Source organism: Falco peregrinus, chromosome Z, assembly GCF_023634155.1.
Source record: "Falco peregrinus isolate bFalPer1 chromosome Z, bFalPer1.pri, whole genome shotgun sequence".
NCBI classification, from domain to species: domain Eukaryota; kingdom Metazoa; phylum Chordata; class Aves; order Falconiformes; family Falconidae; genus Falco; species Falco peregrinus.
The window spans coordinates 34488527-34510212 of NC_073739.1; the positions used below are offsets into that span (position 1 = coordinate 34488527).

Genomic DNA, 21686 nt, shown 5'->3' on the forward strand with positions numbered 1-21686 from the left:
ATGTCCAGACACACAACAGAACATAAATGGCATAGTTTGCTTTATACTCAGTGTCTGAAAAAATCCTCCTCCTACACTTCACATGTTAGAGCAATGCCTATGAGGAATCTGGTCTTTGTGTAGATACTTATATTTAGAATGATTAAAAAAATGGAAAGAATACTTTAGAAGCAGGTTCCCAAATAGCTGTACTGTAATGTTACATTGCAGAGATAGCATTAGATTGTAGGATTAAGAAGGGAGGTTGTATACATATTTGCATGCATAATAGGTGGACAAGCAGATGGAGGATTTGTGAAAACATACAAAGGTACTAAAATGCAACAAATTATATTAGAACAGCTTAGATTTTTTCTGTTAAATTTGTTGAAGTAACCATCAGACTTACTAGTTCTTGGTGCTTAGTATTACTTACCAAAAAGAAAGAGAGAGAGAGGGAGCAATTTATTTTGGATCAGTCTAATACTTATCTAACCCAAATGAAGGATTTAGTTGTTTAATAACCATTGGGAGGGTAGTATTAAAAAGTAAATACATTCGAGGAAGCTTAAAAATGTGAACTTGTGAGTCTTTTTTTCTTTTCCAACAAGAATAAATTGATGGATCCAAAGTAAAGTTCCCCAAATGTTTTGATGCTCCCAAATTTATCTGACGTTTCCAGACAAATACTTTAAATGTAGTATTTTTCTCAGCCTTGTGAACAGAGCAGTTGTCTACATGTTCCCCAGGGAGTTTCATCAGAGGGAGTAGTTCGTATAACTTTGCAGAAATAAATAAAGAGTGGAAGATTTTTCCCTTGCTGGATGACATAGTTGTACCATAATGCTGGGGAACAGGAAACATGCTGGCCGGGGGGGTGGGGGTGGTGGTGTCACTGGCCCCGTACAGTGCATGCTCCCTTGGGTAGTGAGGGAACTATGAGCTGCTGAAGTGGGCACAAGTGCTGTTGTCATGTACTGAAGGGCAGCCTGGTTAACATGCTACTGTGTTTTAGTCTCAAAATACAGCTGCAGCTGACATGGGGTCAACAATAAGATATTATATAGTTTAGGGTTTTAATGTAGGGGTTTTGTTTTGTTTTGTTTTTAACGTGCCCAATGTATTATCTTTTACTCTGTAAGTCCTAGTTATGAATGAAAATGTAAGTTCAGTTATTAACTATTGCATTGTCATGACCTGTTACAAAAGTCACAAAATAATTAAAAATGGTTTTAATGAGGTTCTGTTTTAATTCATATTTTCTTTTTTTAATTTAAATTCTGTTTCGTAGGATTATACTTAGATTTTTCATCTTAAAAGTGACTTTGTTTATAGGACTCCTGTTAGAAATCCTACCCGCTCTGTAGTGTACACCAAGTGCTCCCTATACAGCAGCTTAATTCTGCATAGAAAAGCAAGAGTTAAGGGTGATGTTTTTTTCCTGGCAATCTGACCATTCCATCATGTTCCAGGAGCCACATGACAGGATGGCACAAAAGAGAAACATCTGCCCACGCAGAGGATGATGTCTGCCCCAAACGCTCTCATCCCTTGACATTTTCACTGTATCTTATAAATAACTTTTCTTCATTGGAAGGGAGTGCAATAACTAGACGGTGGAAAAAAGTAAGAACCATTAAAATAGAAAGCAGAAGAAAGGTGCAGAAAATGTACTCTCCTAGTAGGTGATGATAATTAATTCTCCTAATGATTTATACCAAAAGTTTGTTAACTTCCATTAAAGAGCCAACTCTACTGCTTCTTTTCAGTGACCACAACCCAGCAAGCACCACAGTAACTGTTCATTTCATCCCTTAATCTTATCTGTTCTGCAAGCAGCTGTCAAAATACGATTTTTCCAAATTACCTAAAAGATTAGAGAATTCATATTCTTGCAAACTGAGATTTCACATTAAAGCATTGTAAAAAGGGCAGAGGTTTTTCTTCAGAGTTTGTTTATTACTGTATTATGGTAATGTGGGTGTTAGGATAACACATCACTTTTGTGCTTTCTTGAGTGCAGTTCTGCTGGACCTTTCTGTTTGTGAAGAAATGTCCTGTCATACTGATACAACATTTGTTATTTTTAAAATCAATTTAAAGGTTATGCAGTGCCAGGGATTATGAAATACCACTAGTCTGCTATCTGTACCAAAACAATAGCGTTGGTTTTTGGAAAAGACAGATGCAGTAATATCAGCCTACATTTTACCAGCATGCATAGTATTCATCCATATGCTACAGCAGATAGGGTGTTGGTGACTTTTTGCTGTGCCGGACACCTGCTGACACTAGTCAGATTGCCCATCACCAGATGTGTTGTTTCTGTGAGGAAGTGCTGTGTCTTTCCATGTGCTCCTGACATTATTTCTAAGAGGCACATTTGTTGCTGGATTATAACAGGGAGAACTGTCATCTGACACCTGCCCTGCTGATGCAAATAACCAGGTCCCCTGGGAAGTGTCAACTAGAACTCTCCCTTGCTCCTTAGCTTTTAATGTGTGCGTATATTTTCCCCCTGCTACATAGAAGAAAAAAGGCATAAAAGTACTGTCAATGATCTTCCTCATCTTAAGACTGCGAAACGAGCCGCTGCTGGAGTGGTGTGCATGGTGCTGGCACGCCAATGCACCCAAGCTGAGAACCTCCTGCAAGAACATGGGCTACCTCCACCTTGTCCAATTTCCCCATGGCTCCTGAAGCACAAGGTCCCATTGTGATGGATATGCAGTGTACTGCAAAATGATATCATATGTGGGCACTGTGTCATGATAAGCAGTATTATTTACTTACCAATCTTAGGAAGATGAATTCTTCAATAAGAGGTTTGGCCTGCCCCTATGTCTGGACTTCACTGTGTCTGTATCTTTATTGCCTGTGTGTTGTGGTGGTCCTTTATGTGGAAGATATACCACCCTTTTAGAAGAAGAACTTTAAATCAGTAGATTAAGTAAATTTATTTTCTGCCTATCAAGAAGATAAGAAAAGGAGAAGTAGTACTTTCTTGTGGCTACCTAAAAGAAGTAAATGAAAAGCAGAGCACCACTGGAGTGGATAACAGTATGTAGCAACAGTATGGCCTTCAGAAGGATACCAGGGATATCTCAAAAGTGATCCTGCCACTAAAATTTGCAGATGCTGATTTTTGTCCTCAAATTCTGATACAGGGCTGGTTTTTTTGACAAGCTTTTGCAGCTGGCTTCCTACCAAAACTCATGGGCACAAACTCTCCTGCTGCTGCAGTGAAGAAGCAGCGGTCTGAATTCCTAGAGAAAAATCTTTGATACGTTCAATTAGCTCCTTACTTTGAGTCTTCTGGATGTCTTCAGTTAGGGAGCAGCGTACTTCTCTTCCCTTAAAGACAATAAGAGTACTTCTGAATAGTGCCTATGAAGTTTTCACCTCTTCTCTGTGCTCTTTCTCCCCTTTCTTTAGGCTGCTCATCCATCATTTGACAGAGAAGTAGGGAAGCAGTTCTCACAGTGAGTCTCAGCGTCCTTGAACAGTAATGATCAAGTGTTTGTTTCTCTCAAATATGAAGGCTGAGATCTTGGACCATGATGGAAATGTATCATTAGCTTTAATGACACCAACATTTCCCCCAGTTTTGAGGACTTGATCCTTGTCTGGTTTAAGCTGTTGTATGCTCTATTTAGCTCTGACATATAGGAAGTATACCAATATACAAAGAGGTTTTAATTCTATGAGACTATACTGGAAAGTTCCATGAGTCATGGAGATAGGTTGTATAGCAAATACATATTCTATATGAAAAAAATAGTTTTTTTTTAAAGTTTTGATAACTTTTAATCAGATTAATGGACTCCTAAGATGGAAAATTGCACTTAGTCCAGTAATAAATTTGCCTGGGAAGATTGTAAGAAATAATTGGTAGATTTTTTCCCCTTTGAGTGCTAAAACAAATTAGCTCTCTGTTGATCTGACTTGGCTGGACCATGGAGTCTCAACTTAAAAGTATAGCATAGGGAGTATCTAAACACTCTGCTAGCATGGGCAGAAACACTGGTATCTCTAAATAATTATTTACTTCATTCATGCAATTACAAATGCTGGTGGAATGCTGATTTAGATGTGAGGCCCCCAGCATAAAGCACTGGGCATTAAATGCATGAGCATTTCTTCAGAGCAGCTTAGCTGAAGTTTATCATGACCATTCAGCTATTGCCTAGCAACTTGTGAAGGCCGTCAAAGAGCTCTTTGTCCATAGCTCTGGCGAAAACATTTCCTCACAGATATCCTTATCAGTATCAAAATCAATGTGAAAACTTACAAAAAACAATTTTATTGCATAAAAGATTAATATTCACTTGAAATTGTGGCAATCGTAAGCCAGTACACTGTTGATACGACTGTTGTAAAAGCTAAGCCTAATCTTGCTTTGTAAGTTCTAGTAAAAATGTTTCTTTTTCCTCACTAATTTCTAGTTTTTCTACAAAAAAATAGCTTGCTTTGCTGAAATTTCATATGAAACATCAGTCTGAAAATGTCTTTTTATTTTTTAGTCATTTTAATATTTCTAAATTTTCTCAAAAATAAACATATTTGATTTTTACAGCTATAAGATGTGAAACTCAGTTTCTCATTTTTAAGTGCCTTGTGAACTTACCTAACAGTGAGTGAATGAGACTTTAAACTACTTTTATAAGTAGAGATGCAATAAATCATTAAATTAGTGTTTCTGCATTGCTACATTCATTCTTGACACACAAAGGAGTGAAATTGGTTTTGCTTATGATTAATAATGACTATGTAATAAAATTCCTTTTACAGTGAGACAGAAGTAATGTTCAGCACTCTCTCAATATATTGTCATAATTATTATTCAGTGGTATTTAGGATACGCTGTTTCTTGGCTAAGTAGAGGGATATTCTTCACCTGACTGCCTCCTCATAAGGGGTGGAAGTGGGAAAGAAAAGCTAATTTTTTCCGTTACCCTAATGGATCATTTTCCCTGATGTGCACTGGAGGAACTTCTTCCTTTTTTAATGGTAGTTGTTGGCTTTTTTAAGTATCATGACTCTATGCAGCACAGGGCCCCTTGTCTTTTACATCCCAGTGTACCCAGTATCACCCTTTGACACCATGCTGTCATAAAGCATCCTCTGTGCACAGATCAAGATAATATAATTGAGCCTGGTGTTATTGTATGTCACTGGTCTACATAATCTCAGATAATGCACTATGGTAACTCTTGGCAACCGCTGACTTGTTAATAGTGACCATTGTGTACCGAACACCACTGAAACCCATTAAGACTCCGTGAAACATGTCTTTTCTCTAGCAGGGTTCACTGAATGAAGCTATGTATGATATGACAGATAACATGTGAAGAGAATGTCAGGCTTAATGCTGAAATGCTCTGCATGTGTCTGCTTGTGCTTTCACAGACTTACAAACCTGAGTTCTCAAATTTGGGAACCTCAAGCAGAGCAGTCTTATGCAGCTGAAATAAGTGGTCTTGTTTCAAAAAAAATATGCTATGGTCTCATCCTGCTCATGTACATCAGCATCTCTCAAAATCAAACCACTCTCTTTTATCTATTTATCCACAAATAGGTAGTTAATGAAAAAATTGACCCAGGCTACTGAGAAGCAAGTCTACACTGCCTCTCAAATGTAGATAAAGATAGGAGAATGACATTGCCAATGCAGGCAATAAAGAAAAAGTAAGAATATAAGAAGCCTTTCATTTTCTGACAATTTGTTTTAGGTCAGTATTAATCAATGATCATTGAACAATTGGGGCTTTCCCATGTACTGTCTGCTGCTAGTTAGCATCTAGATTCTGAAAGACAAGTGTTTTCTTTCTTGCTGGCATTAGTTGGTGCAGTCTGCTGAAACATATTTGATTATTCTATCTGTTGATTGTCTTGCAGAGAAACAAACATTGTGAGAGTCTGGAGTTTTACCTTTCCTCTGATTAGAGAGTTAGTCTTTGAATATACACAGATTTACAAAGCACAGGCTGTGGTGGTTGAGGAGTCAATCACCTCTGAGTCTGGTCTATCAGTAAACAGTGTAATTATTTTTCAGTATTGTGAAGAACAGTAAGTTTTGTTCTTCAAAGTTAAAAAGATTATTTTCTTGTCACACGTGAAACTGTTTTACTTTTTTAGGACTCTGGCAACTAGTAAGCCTGTGTCATATTTTGCTGGAAATACTTACAAAGCAAGACATGCTTGTGGTTGGATTCAGTCCATTTTTCCCGTAGCAAAGGGCTTCATTCAGTAGAGGCACTACCATAATACTTAATTGTTAATGCAAAGTACTGTAGACACAATATGGTCTGAGTTCCACAGTGGTGCCTGCTGGCATTTAACATGCAGCATGCTATTTAAAAGCAGATAGTGGAAAAAACAAACAGGAAAGTTATAATTAATGTTGCTGCATTGCAAAGAAAAACAACATCCCATGATTGGATGATTAAAATTAGTGGTTTGTATTGTGATTTATGCACAGGGTTCAGGTTGTGGCCTCTGTAATCAATTTTATGCCAAAATGGTTAGACAAAGCACTGACTGACCAGCATCCTTAACACTGTTGCAGCTAAGCATTTTGGAATGCTCACATGGTGTGTTTGGAAACCTTTTGTGTGCTCTACATTTTTCCATTTGGTATGAGACTGAGCAGTAATCAGCTCACCACTAATTAGAAATCATTCCATGTCCTGTGCCCCATTATTACAGAAAATTATGTCAGACCTTAAGAATTTTTACATTCAGAAGGAAAAGTTTCTGCAATACCTTTTGTCATGCATTTCTCCAACATAAAATTTGAAAATAAGCTTTTGCTCTTTTGAAACAGCCGTTATGGAGAAGGCAAAAGCCATTATTTTGCTGCATTTAAATTAATTTCTTCTTTCAGTTCTCTCTATTGATACCAGCAGTGAAAGTGAGAGGAATAAAAGACCTTTTTAAAATTTTGTATGTGTAAAGGACTTGGAAAATTATGGAACTCTTTATGCTATTGAGAGGTTTGCATTCATCTTTGGAGATCTTAAAATATCGGCAGGCAGGAAGCCTGGAGGTAGCATCCCATGGAGCTCTTATCTTCCATGTAAATCTGCAGAAGTGCTTCCCTACTACAGAGCTCAGGATCAGCCTTCATGTACATATCGTTAAAACTAGAATACAAAAGAAATTCACTGTTTTGGGGGGAAGGCAGGAACAGAGATGCAAGTTTACCATGTTCTTGTTCTATGTTCCAGATATTAGTGATACTTTCATAAACAGGTTTTGTGAGCTGTGTTTTAAAATGGGTCCTCTGAGGACCTCTGAGGACCAACGGTTTAACCTAACTATGCATAAGAGTTCTTTGCAAAGGCTGACAGTTTTGTTTATTTATGTTGCAGGCATCCACTGTGACAGCGTGTGTGCTGAGGGACAGTGGGGTCCAAATTGCTCATTGTCTTGTTACTGCAAAAATGGAGCATCCTGCTCTCCAGATGATGGAATCTGTGAGTGTGCACCAGGATACAGAGGCACCACTTGTCAGAGAAGTAAGAACAAGATAAATGCTTTAAAATCTCTTGATTTTTTAATGCATTGAATCATTGATTGATCGTTGAATACATATGATCTAACACCATGATGCTTTGTTAATTGTAGTATGAAGTACTATGAAACACTCCTTGGTTGAACGTTTTGTCAAAATGTGTGAATATACAGAAGTGAGTTGTTATCTGGAATTAGTAGATGTTTCCAGCTAGTAGTGCTCTTCTTGTCATGGTACAACTTTACATTTTTTCACTGTCTGTGCCATGACATTATTGTGCACGTGACTTTCTAAGAAATGAATTTAGTAGGGGATTCCATTCTAAAGGAAAGCATTTCCAAATGTGATTGATGAACATGAATTTTGTAATACGTATTTTGGTAGGCAAATAAAACATGCATGAGTTTTAGAAGCTAGAATCCTTAGCTGCCTGTTGTCCGGTAGCAATCATTGGCTTAATTACTACTTTTTTAGCACTTACTTTGAAGCAGCAAAGAGTGGCTAGTGGGATCAGGCCTGTTGTAGTTCAGCCCCATCTGGCAACTGAGCACCATGTGGCCACTCGCTCGCTCCCCCTCCTGTGGGATGGGGTTAGAAGTGGAAGGGTAAAAGTGAGAAAACTCATGGGTTGAGATGGAGACAGCTTAATAAGTAAAGCAAAAGCCACATGCACAAGCAAAACAAAACAAGGAATTCATTCACCACTTCCATCGGCAGGCAGGTGTTCAGCCATCTCCAGGAGAACAGGGCTCCGTCACGTCTAACAGTGACTTGGGAAGACAAACACTATCACTCTGAATGTCCCTCCCTCTCTTCCTTCTTCTTCCCCCAACTGTGTATGCTGATTGTGGTGTCATACAGTATGGACTATCAGTTGGGGTCAGCTGTCCCGGCTGTGTCCCCTCCCAGGTTCCTGTGCACCCCCAGCCCGCTCGCTGGTGGAGTGGGGCGAGGGGCAGAAAAGGCCCTGACTCTGTGTAAGCGCTGCTCAGCAGTGACTGAACATCCCTGTGTTAGCAGCACGTTTCCAGCACAAATCCGAAACATAGCCCCATACCAGCTTCCATGAAGAGAACCAGTACAGGGCCTCACAGTCAGTAGAAGATATCATAGGTAGCCATAGCTGCATTTGAAAAATTTGTCTCTCTAAAGGTTAAATGTCACAAGAAGAGTTACAGATGAACTGAGGCAAATCATACCAGAAACAGGGAGGCAAAAATAAGATGATGTGCAAAATATCTAGCCTCCCAAGAAGATTTGTCTGAGTTCACCAGCAGTCTAGCCATCTTCAGCTTGAGTTGTTCAAGCTGTGAGGGAAAGGTGTTCAGAGAAGAGAAATGTGAGTCCTCTGCCCTTGGAGGGTAGCCCTGTTTTCAGAAGTGTCCCAGAAGCCAGGTACAAAAGCAGGTGGAGTAGGGCCAAGCAGAGATGCTACTACATCCTCCAAGAGGCTTAAAAGGCAGGAGATGACATGAAATGATTACTAGAAGGTAGGAGAACCAGAGGAGGGCAAAGTCCTAACAGTCTGGGAACAGCAAGATTTCAAGCTGAAGAATGTGATTGCCTATGGCACTACTAAATCCCACATTAGTATGGCATTAGTGTTCCTTAAGCATTTCTAACTAAGTGCAGTAATTATTCTCACTATCTCATCTCTAAAGGCCTTGCAGTTAATCAGTTAATCCAAAGGCAGACTAAGTGTAACACTACATGTAAAAATGTTCCCTATGTTTTGGAACTGTGCCTATAACCTGGAGAAGAGGCTTCCAGTCCAGTGGCTCTCAGTGCCCCTCTCTGATGCACAGTCTGGAGGCCAGGAAGACAAAGGTCACACGAATAATTTGGATCCCAGTCAGAAAGTGCCTTTCAGTAAACAGGAAGACCTTTTGGCACTGTTTCACTTGGAAAAGTTAATCTCTCTAGAGATTTGGCCACATAACTCGTATCAAGCGTGTAATTAAAAGTCTGAATCTTGAATGAAATTAAAATATTGAAAAGATTCCGAGTTAGTTTTTGTCAGTGTTAATTGCTGCTGTGCAACAGGTATTTCTCTTGGTGCATTACCTAATATTCTAACGTATCAGGAAATAAATGCCAAAAGAGCAAGAGATTTTATGTTACAGCATTCCCCCCCCCTTTTTTTTTCTAAGAAACTAGGGACTTTAGCATAAGTATTAAGTGGACAACTCTGTATTTCTTGTCTCAGGTTCTCTAAATATTAGGTGATGCATAGATGTCTGTATCATGTAATGAGTACGGTGAATACCTAAACAAAAGGATGACTAGAAAACATTTACGTTCTTGTCTGTGAAGTAATGGCTATTTGTATTCCAAGTCGGGAAGCACATAAGAAGTCAAAGTCTAAGATTACTCATCCACAGATAAAACTATTCACTCTGGGGTTTTTAATTACTTTTCTTCAAATATGCTTTAAAATATGTTCATATTGTAGAGGACATATAATGTATAGCCAAATATGTATAATATATGAAGTATATATGCATTTCAAACATAACCCAAGTACAGTGTGGTCTCACAAGTAATAGAATGTCAACTAAGTCATTACTAACCAGAATATATTAAACCCTTGAGGAAAACAAGCGGATCTCCTTTCATGAGTGTAAAGCATTGAATTGTATTAATAATGACAATCACCACTGGAAGAAAAAAAAAAAAAAAAGAAAGAAAACAGAGCTAATTCAACATCAGGAACAAGTGCACTGAAGAGTAGTTCACGGCTGTATAGAAGGTGCAGGAAGCAGTGACAGTTTGTTCTTTCTGATTCCAGTTTGTTCCCCTGGGTTTTATGGACACCGCTGCAGCCAGACGTGCCCCCAATGTGTACACAGTAGTGGTCCCTGCCACCATATTACCGGCTTATGTGACTGTTTACCTGGATTTACAGGAGCCCTCTGTAATGAAGGTACAAGTTGTAATAAAGACTCTGTGGGATCCAGAGACCAAGCACTGTAATCATTTACATTCCATCACTTGGAAACTATAAAATCAGAAATAATTTCAGGGTTAGTGTGTGCAGTTTATAAATTAGGAATCTTAAGCAGGTTTAAGTTGCTTAAACATCTGATCCTTAAGTATGAAACCCACTGTATTCTTATTTGTATGATTTGTATAATGAATGTGTATAATGGGCTTACCAGAATTTATAATGCCTTACTTTATACTAAGCAATATGCTTCTTGATCCAAACATCAGTTGCTTTCTCTTGAAATAAAGAAAATACAATCTTCTTCTGATTGCTAAGGAATTCTAATTCTGACAATATGTTCTTAGTGTGTCCCAGTGGCAGATTTGGCAAGAACTGCATTGGAATATGCACCTGCACCAATAATGGAACGTGTAATCCTATTGATAGATCCTGTCAGTGCTACCCTGGCTGGATCGGTAGTGACTGCTCTCAGCGTAAGTATCCACTTTTTTTATTCATTTTTACAACCATTAATCAGGGTTCAGCTATTTAAATTCTCTACCTTTTGGTAAAGAAACATTAAGTCAGAAATGAGGACCTTATGGTATGTAATGAAGAGTTCCTAGAAGGGATCAATTCCCAGTCTTCCACTGTCCAAAGAGGAGTTGTAGAGAAGCTGGGTCAGACTTGTTTCAGAAATGCACTGTGAAAAGACAAGAGGCAATGCGCACAGGTTGCAGCAAGAGTGACTTTTACTAGAGAAAAGAAAAATAAAATTACTGTGAAAGTGGTCAAGCATAGCAACTGTCCAGAGTGTCTCTGAAGTCTCCAGCCTGGAAAAGGCTGTGAAATTATTGTCATTGAAGATCCTTTGAGTAGGATGCTGAACTAAGTGATGCTAGAGGTCTCTTCCAACATGAAAAAGTCTGTGAGTTGATGAATCTTGCATTGCAAAGAGGGTTCTTGATCTGTTGTTTGCTTGTGTGTAATTATTTAGTTTTATCACACTAGTGTTGTGAATGTACCAGGGCTTCAGGACAGTCATGAATAACAAAGGTATTATTTTACAAATCAGGAGCTGAGGCGCTGAAATACAGGGGATTTTTTTCTTACTACAATTGCATAGAGAGCAACTGGCAAGGCTCAGAACAAAGCCAAGATTTTCTCAGATGCAAGTTAGTGCTTTGGCTGCAAGACCATCCTTATTCTTGTTAAACATTTGAACATTTTGTTAAGAAATTTTTCACTATAACTTTTTTTAAGTGCTTACAACTTTTTGGTGGATATTTCTCTTTTTTTCTTTTATAAATGTTTCACAATGCACATTTTTAGTGTCATTCTACCTCACTGAGTATTGTTTTGGTACAAAAAACTCAGTGAAGACTTTGTTACAGACTTAAAAATGGGAAGGGCTAGGCCCTGATTTTATTATGTTTCATAGAGTTATTTTAGTAAATAATAAGGCTTTCTCCAGATGCCTTGCTGGGTCTATGCAAATTACCAATGACAGGAAAGAAATATCTGAAGCAAAATTCTCACAAACAGCATATCCAATTCCATAAGGTACCAGAATCTGCACAGTCTGAAACACATACATGCCAAAATTTTAGTCAACCCATTTTTATGAATAAAAGAAGCTATACCAGACCTTGATATGTCAGAAATTTAAAGACATTGTGCTGGGGTTTCCAGGGAGGTGCATTTCCTAATAACATGCCTCATTGGTTTATATCATTTATGGTTTGACTGGTCCAGGTTAGCTGGCTCTGTACCAGTGCAATGTGACATCTGGTCAATTTGGAAAAAAACCCTTTGCTGGCTAAATTCTGTGAAGTGATTAGCATGCACAATTCAATATGATACCAAAATAAATCTTGGGCCTATTCCTCTGGACGGCAGTAGCAACAAAGGTCCCTGTTTTTATGGTAAAATAAGTAGGTACTTGGGAGAGTAGCAGAATAGGGGTATTTAGGAGGAGGAGGGACTTACTCACTGAATCAATAACAAGAGAATGGTGCCAGCAATATGAATGGAAGCGTCTATTGAGGCTGTGCTCATGAACCGTAACAGAGGAAGTTTATTTGCTTTGTATAAAGGCCTTTCGTTCACATGGAAAATAATGATTCCATTAATTTCTTTTTGGAACTAGTGACCTTTTTGAAACTTCTAACCTTTCATCTATATGTAATTTACGTTCCTTCTTAGTTGGCCACTAATTTCAAATACAAAACAATAATAAAAATCATTATAACACACAATTGAAGTGGAAACAACAAACTTGGTATACTTTTTTTTCAATACAACATAGTATATTTCCTAATGAAGTACAATCTGGGCAAAGATAACACTTTGCAAAAATACAGCTCACACATAGATGAATCTTTATGGAAACATTTAAAGGATTCAAGAATTTTTATTGCTCTCAGACAGGTCTCTGGACAACCAAATCAGTACACAACAACAAGGAGGTATCAACCTTCTTAAACTTACACAGGAATAAAGCCAAGGCTTCTGTGTCTGACCTGTTTCTTCTCTCCTGTGAAATACTTGTGTTGTACTTCCACAAAACTATTTTTAAATTATGCATCTCTTTACTAAAAAGACAAACAAAACTTAAGGATGTGAATCCTAATCAGTAGAAAGGGGCTATTCTTAGAGTCCCCTCTGCATTTAGTGATATTCTGACATGAAGAAAATTATCTTTTGCTGTCTCTGAATACTAATGAGCATTTTGGAACCACTTCACTATTGTAATGGCAGCACATAATATCAAATTCATTCAGCATGACATTTTTCAAAGCAGTTCTATTTCATAACATGTTGACATGATTGTGAGTGAAAAAAATCTCCACTTTATAGATAATTACTTGGTTTTTAGAAATATTGTATTGATTAATGGACCTTCAGAAGCAACTGACTTAACTTGATTAAGGTATAGTCCTGATTATATGCACCATGTATAGGCAATTTTGTAGAATCTAACAGTGGAAGTAAAAGAAGTAAGCTTAGTATTGGTTCTAAAGCTGTAGGCTATAGCATGTGTTTCAGCCTTCTCTGTTCTCTTTCAGTTTTGAGGCTTAGAAGGCTTATCCCTTGACTGTGCTCAACTGACCTGTTTGCAGATTAAAAAATAAATTAGGAAAGGAAACCTACATGGCTTCTCTATGAGAAAGCTACTGTGAATGTCCCAGTTACTCAGTATCAAGTATTATCACTGGTTTCTTTCACACATTGGATCTTTTCGAGAACTTTATCTAGAGTAAAATGATCTTTTAGTTAAAGAAAAATACCTGTGGCTATTTGCTCAAAATGGAGTAGCCCAACAAATGTGTTCAAAAGAAAAGCAACAAACCCCAAATGAAGCAGTGCTGCTATGTGAATGTAAGCAGTTCTATTCATGGGTATCAAGGATCTTTGTCATTTGTGGTTAATTAATTGCTCTGGGTTGTTTTAGCTTGCCCACCTTCCCACTGGGGACCAAACTGCATCCATACATGCAACTGCCATAATGGAGCTTACTGCAGTGCCTATGATGGGGAGTGCAAATGTACCCCAGGATGGACTGGCCTTTACTGTACACAAAGTAAGTGACTTTTGTTATCCGTTCTTGGTCTACAAATCTGTGACAGAATTTTCCTTCAGTTTTTTTCATACTTTATTCACTGATGCTGCTGAACATTTTTTGATTGTGAAGTTGCCTTTTTTGATTGTGAACATTAACTCCATAGCTGCAGGGGAGGCCCCTGTGTAAACCTGGCAGAGTGCTTACCACTACATTTGGGCTCCTCTTAAGCCATCCTTCAGAGGAAGACAACTTTTGGCTGGAGCTGTGCATCCCTGTGGATAGAGTGTCGTGTGCACATGCAGAATGAATGACTGACATTCAGATGTTACCACTGCAGATGGGCAGCTATGACTGTAGTCCATAGTGTAGATGGTGCCAGCTTTGCAGGCATTCCCCACGGGGTGGAATGATGGTAGCATCTAATTACATTTCTCTCCAAAACCTCCCCAAGAAGTATTCCAGCAGCAAGAACCCAACAACCAAGACTGTCAGGTAACACAGAGCTGACTGAAGCCATGAGAATAGCTTCTAGCTTAGCTGTGGTTGTGGTCTACTGAGGCACAGTCCCTGAGTCACTGCTAAGTGATTGTACAGTACATCTCATATCTGTAATTGCTGCCTCCCAGGGGCAACTGTAACAACAGCTTTAGCTTTGCTGCAATTCATATGCTGATACAGAAGGTATTTTATTTGGAACTTAGAAACTTCACCTCACTAGACTGTAATGTTATAATTTATTTTGCAATTTTCCCCATGTAATTAATGTATTAATAATGGTTTTTTTCCAGGAGCTTTTCATTAAAATAAAAGCACAAGCTGTACAGTGACTGGGTGTAGGTGTATGGCACTTACTATATGCTGGGTAAGAGTTCATGCAAAGTTTGAGAAATAAATATTTGTTAGATAGATATTGATAAAGTTGGCTTCTTATCTTTATTATATTACAGTTTCAGTTTGGTTTATCTTCAGTCCAGGCACCCCCACTGTTTGTAATCTGGGCACAATCACTGTCTTTGAACTCAAGAAAAATAAGACTGCTAACTGTGTTTTGCATTCAGAGTATAAATACAAGTTTTTCATAAAAACAGAACTCTTGTTTTTCAACTGAATAATGTCAGTGGCAGGAAATAACAGGTATATTATAAGGCCATATGGATGCAGCTCTGGAAGACATTTACTATACTGATTCAGCTGTCAGCTATCATGGTTATTTTGCTTCCTGCTGGTGAATAATGATCTCTTTGCAGTGATACGTCTTCTTCATACTGAAATGGTATCTTTGTGAGGAGCTGAGATACAATATGGTTTGGGCTTTTTGTTTTGGTTTGTTTTGGGGTGGTTTTTGGTTTGTTTGGTTTTTTTGTTTTTGTTTTGATTTTATTTTTATTTTTATTTATTTTATGTTTCAACATCAACTGTCCAGAAAATATGTCCAAAGGTTCATTAATCACTGAACAGACTCCCTGCTCTGGTTCACAAACTGCCCTCTTTCTTCTCCTTCAAATATCTTCTTAAACCCATTTCTTCAAGGAGCACCTCTTGCTGCATTCTTCTGAACATCTGCTGTCTGCACAATTCCCCAACCTCTTTTTCATGTAGCATTTGCCTAATGTGTATTTTAAACCACTTGAAATAGGGTAGGTCTTGGATCTATTGTGTTTATAGAATGCCATGTTGAGTAGCAGGGCTACAGAAATGACTTCTCGGTAACATACTTAACCAGAATATTTGCATTTTATTTCTAGAGTGGTTGTTTCACTCGTTTTCTCCTCTCCCTCCTTGTATTGCAGGATGCCCCCTAGGTTTTTACGGGAAGGACTGTGCATTGGTATGCCAGTGTCAGAACGGAGCGGACTGTGACCACATCAGTGGGCAGTGCACTTGCCGCACAGGGTTCATGGGGAAGCACTGTGAGCAGAGTGAGTAGGGATGGGAATTGTTTGTGCCTGATAGCAAATACTAAACCCTGAGCTGACCCTCTGTTGTTTTGGCCAGTGTTGTGATACAGCACTTCGGCTTCAGTGGGAATTTTGATGCCAAAATAGTTTCAGGAGTTGGACCTAGGCTTTTTCCAAACATAAAAGCCCACAGAAGTAGTTATTAAGACTGATTATGATTCTGATGGCTGTTTACTTCAATTTATAAGTACACATAAGAGTCATTTGTATTATGTTCTGGGTTTTTTTTAAAACTAAAGAAAACCCCAACAACTTAGACATGTAAAAGCGACAAATTAATCCAAGTAACTATCATTAGCATAAACCACAACTAAAACTGATAGTTAGGAAACTAAAGATAACAAGTACCACATCAATCCTCGTGGATAAAATTAATCTCTGCAATTTGGTTTTACAATACAATTGCATTATAAAAACATATTAAATGGAATTTTGTTTTCATATGTGTATCATTCTTTATCCAAGAAAATCAAGAATAACATCACTGACATCAGTGGTGGTATAACATTGTATAACATTGAAAGAATAATCTGTCTCATAAGCACAGAACTCAGTCCAGCTTTTGCTAACATCACAGAGTGGTGCTCCCACACCTCATCCATTATAGTGCAGTGCAAAGCAATCCATTCAGCGCACTACTGTGAAGGTTTAAACCTATCCTTGTGTCATGCAAAGGCCTTTGCTTTTGATGTGTGTAGGACACTATGAATTACCTGTAACTGGAACTGATTTAGCAGCACCTGGATCTGAAGGGCTGTGCAGTAGCCAAGATAGCATGTGCCACACCTGGCAGCACTGTAACAAAAGGGAGGGGAGGTTACCATCCTTACAGACACTTTATTTCCCCGGCATTGGGTCTAACCCCAGCTGCAACAGGAAATATGTTCAGGCTAATCAATAAATAATAAAAATTTTAAAAAAATAATAAACCCACTAAAAATTTGGAAGTGGATTTTATTTTCTAAGACAAATATAGTTACAACAAAATCTGAATGGTTTAGAGGAATATATTTATTTCAATGAAATAATAGCTGATAATATGTAATTATTACCTATTTATAGTTTCTTATTCCACTCCAATGATTTCAGTGTTTCACTTCAAAAGAGCAATAATGTTTGGGAAAAGATAAACTTCTAAAGATCCTCTCTTGATGTCATGATATCAAAAAACAATTTTGAATACTTTGGCAAATCTAACTTTATGATTATGTTTTATAGAATTTATATCTTATACCATAATTTGATAATGATTTAGTAATATTTAACAAATGTTTTGGTATTAGTGAATTGAACGTCAGTTTTAAAAAGTGACTTGTCATTCCAACTGAGATTTCAAAATGTCAAAATATATTATGGGGTGATGGTTTTTGCCCAGCCGTTGACTTCAGTAGTTATAAACTTGTTTTATTGAATGTAACCAAAAGGAGAAAGTATATAAGCATGAAATTCCACTTGAGTCTCAATTTATCAAGACTGCAAGAACATTTCTCTGGCATCTATTGTGTTACATTATCTTGCAAATTATTATAAATTAGGAATACATTAAAGATGAGTTAGATTCTTAAAAAAACACAAACAAACAACAAAACCAAGGTAGTATAGTTATAAAACTCCTGAGAGATATCAGAAAATTGAGTCTCAGAAGGTGAAGAAATGCCACACTTCCTCAAACCATGAGAACAATAATGTAACAAGCCACCCAGTAACAGAGGCAGCAGTATAAAAGAAAGAATTTTTATCAGTGTAGGATAATTCTTTACCATGCTAATTACATGATGTAAGAGACACTTTGATCAGTAATTAATTATTGTATTCAAACCATTCTGGGAGAGAAAAAATCATGCAAAACTCTTCCAGTTATCTAATTCTTCATAGTTTAGCATTAGTCTCCTGTAAGTAGTTTCTTAATGTATAGATTACATATCAAAGTATGCTATAAGCAGCCTAGGACCAGTTTTATTTTTATGTAAATGAGTGGTGAATATAAGACTCATTGTTATGGCACTTAATCTCTTGCTCTTTTACTACATCAGCACAACTGTCATATGACATAACACCGTCCACATGTCTAGCTGTACTCATACGATTACGTGGTTTAGAGCTGACATTCTTGTGTAGAACTGGCACTTTGTTCACATTTTGACCATTTCTTCACTGTCTTCTACGCTTTTAATCTTTGTTGTTTCGATTTTCCCCCTAATTTCACTGTCTTAGTGGCAGCAACTTTGCAGGTAAAGGAAAATCACTTCTGATTACGATTTCCTTCTCCTTTTCCTTCTCCTTTTCCTGCTCCTACAAGCACACACATACATACATATACACACACACACAGATAAGATACCCTCTTAAGAAAATCTTTTCCATAGAGGTCTATCTCTAATAACACATTGCCATCTGCTGGCCCTGTACAGAAACGTATGGGGTTAGAAACAAATGCTACCTCGTAGGGTGCTGTAGATCTGTAACACCAAAAGATTCAAGAAATATTGACTATGTCTGATTTTTATTCACACTTATTTTGTGCAGAATGTCCTCAAGGTACATATGGGTATGGATGCCGGCAGATATGTGACTGTCTGAACAACTCAACCTGTGATCACATCACGGGAACATGTTACTGCAGCCCAGGCTGGAAAGGGGCTAGGTGTGACCAAGGTAAACCCTAGATGCAATGAAATTATTGTAAATTAAATCGATCTGATAAGGCATGTGTGTTTAAATAGTCCATGCTATTAAATTATAAATGTTCTATAGATTTTGTAAATATTAGATGCCTCAGTGATAGGTTATTGGAACGAAGCACTCGAATGTAGGTTGCATGAAATGTTTTAGTGCTGTGCTGTCCAAACCTGCTGATAAGAGCGTGTGTTTTACCTGCTCTGTGCTTTTGAGTAGGGAATATTCTTTACATTTTAAACTCTATGAAAATATCTCTTTCTATGAAGAAGATGAGTGCTTTTCCTTAAGGCTAGGATTGTCTTCACACTGGTTTCTGACATAGTTCCATTTTGGCATTAAAAATTGAGTTAAATTAGGAGAAAGATTTAGAAGTGAAATATTTTCTTCAGCCTTTGACACGTAAGTCTCTGAATTTCTGCCACATATTTTCATTTCTTCTTGTATTTCAGCTGGTGTAATTATAGTGGGAAACTTGAACAGTTTAAGCCGTACCAGTACTGCCATCCCTGCTGATTCTTACCAGATAGGGGCTATAGCAGGCATCATCATTCTTGTCCTGGTTGTGCTTTTCCTGCTAGTGCTGTTCATCATTTACAGACATAAGCAGAAAGGAAAAGAAACAAATATGCCCGCAGTGACCTATACCCCTGCTATGAGGGTCATCAATGCAGATTATACCATTTCAGGTAAGCTATATTTAGAACAGGGTTTTTTTCTCTATCTTTCTTTTTTTTTTTTTTTTTTTTTTTTTTTTTTTTGTGCTGTTTTAGCTAAGCTCTGAAGGGGTTCAGATCTGCCCCTAACAGGGCTTGAATATGCATGTTTCACCTTTTTGTATTAGCGAGGACTGCTGTGAACAGGACATACTCGATTTCAAAAAGGGTGTCTACAGTTTTGCCTTGGAAGCCTTCCTGGAAAGAGAGGCAGGGAAGCATTGCCCTCTTTAGGAAGCAGAAGACTAATATAGTGCCTTCAACTGCTTTTCACAGGAAAGAAGCCCCTGAGATCAAACTGACAGTGGTGCTGGTAAACTGGGACATGAGACCAGTGGGATGTGATGGTAGACCTGTGTGCTTACCTTTCAGCTACCAGAGACAGTTTATCTGAGTTCAGAAAGATGCTGCCCCTATATCTGTAGCTGCTTAGTTTGTTCTGCATCATAGTCTTTTAATCTCTGCTTTTGAAACTGTGAAGGTGGCTTACCCTGGTAAAATGTGTTACTTATAAGGAACAAGTGACCAGATACCTCACTTTATTACGTAACATTTTGCATCCTCAAATGTTTTTCTGCATGAAACAGTAGAACTATGGGCATTTCTATTCCTTTGTGCCTGTTTTTAAACAGAATTGAAAAGTGTGGTGAAATATGGTTCCTACCGAGACTTTAAATTTAATGCCAACAGCTTGAATACCGAAAGACTGCTATAGCTGTAGAAAATCAGGATTTTACACTAGCTGTGGCAAGATTCTGTAGACAGGCAGATTGCAGAGTAGCTCAAGTTTGAAACAAATGAAGGGAAGGAGCAATGCTTCTGAAACAAAGCAGGCGCTTTCGACCTATGAAAGTGAATTTGAGTTGGGATGCAATGGGTACGTGAAACTTCAGGCAATACTGTGTTTTTTGCACACAGGTATTAAGGAAAGCAGCAGCCAGCAGAAACAGTTTTCAGAGTCAAGGAAGATGTGTCAGCAAAGGTGGTGATGCTCTTGAAGCACTAAAAAATACTGCTGTGAACTCGATGGTAAAAGTGTATATCATTAGGACAATGCTATGACTACAGAGGCAAAAGAGAGCAAGACATCGCAGCAGAAAGAGAAGTTAGCAAGTAACACTTGTGAGCGCACTTTGCTGAAAGCAAGAGCATGACTAGTCAGTTTCTGCACTGTATCTCTAATTTCTTTCAGTGAGTCCAAGATTTTTAGATTTTTTTTTCAAGAAACTAATTCAGATTCTGAAATCAGTGCAGCACTGCCAAAAACGTCTTAAGAAAGAAATGGCACGTTATTTTTAGTTGTTCATTTTCCTTTCTTCTTCTTTTCAGAAACCATCCCTCACGGTAATGGTGGAAATGCTAACAGTCACTATTTCTCTAACCCTAGTTATCATACTCTAACTCAATGCACTACCCCCCCTCATGTCAACAACATGGACAGACTGACCCTGGCAAAGGTAAAGCATAAAAATCTGGATGCTTCTGAGTAAACCAGCCTTTGGTTTATTTTACATTTTTCCCTAATTTTTCATATTTGGTTTATTTTTGCTTTCCCTGATTATAACATGGAAATTCAGCAAATTCCCATTGATTTTAATTTGTATTACCTGTCTTTCTTTGAAACAGGCAAAAAACAATCAGCTATTTGTGAACCTTAAAAATGTGGAACCTGGAAAACGAGGCACCATCATGGACTACACAGGAACACTGCCTGCAGACTGGAAACATGGTGGCTACCTCAATGAGCTTGGTAAGGAAAAAAAACAACAGAGGAGGAGAATGTGGGTATGATTCGTTGTGCTTGCAGTGGGCTGGAAGGCAGGGTTGTTTTCCTGGTTCTTTGCTCAAGGTAATGCCAGGCATCTCAGACTGTGTGTGAGGTTCAGGATTATAGGTTTGATCTTCCTTTAAGGTAGTATCCTTAGAGGTAAAAATGTGACTCCTTGTAAGGAATGGTGAATCAGTCTCATGCCCAGTGCAGACATGATATGCAAAATAACTCCTATTATTTTTATTAAAATATTTGCTTATTAAATAGTTTCATTAAATAATGGGTATTGTACACTAACAGTCTGCTTTGGCAAAATTACCTATCTTTGTTAAAGAAATGAGAGGTTACATATATCCTTTTTTTTTTTTTTTAAATCTTGACCAAATAGAGTCAAAGCTTTAGAAAGTAGTTTCTCATCTGAGCTGTTTCAGACGTAAATTCTATGAGCATCTTCCTAACTAAGCCTCCTGTTTGTCAAAAGACAGAGCACTGTCCTTAGGAAGAAAAATTCCCGAGAAGTGGTGAGAGTTGCCATATCCTGCTTTATGCTATCTTTTGCTGTCTTTTCATCCTTTCCCA

At 37.9% G+C, this 21686-nt stretch overlaps 1 protein-coding gene across 2 annotated transcripts in view; it reads left to right on the forward strand.

Annotated features, from left to right (window-relative positions):
- Positions 1–21686, forward strand: part of MEGF10 (multiple EGF like domains 10) — a 109929-nt gene that overhangs the window by 74942 nt on the left and 13301 nt on the right. For both annotated transcript variants that reach the window (XM_055791541.1, XM_005240370.3), the window contains exons 14-22: positions 7353–7499; positions 10284–10418; positions 10787–10915; positions 13876–14004; positions 15777–15905; positions 18471–18599; positions 19073–19309; positions 20666–20793; positions 20963–21086. In XM_055791541.1, coding sequence (XP_055647516.1) covers positions 7353–7499; positions 10284–10418; positions 10787–10915; positions 13876–14004; positions 15777–15905; positions 18471–18599; positions 19073–19309; positions 20666–20793; positions 20963–21086 — 1287 coding nt within the window. The remainder of the gene's footprint in view (positions 1–7352; positions 7500–10283; positions 10419–10786; positions 10916–13875; positions 14005–15776; positions 15906–18470; positions 18600–19072; positions 19310–20665; positions 20794–20962; positions 21087–21686) is intronic.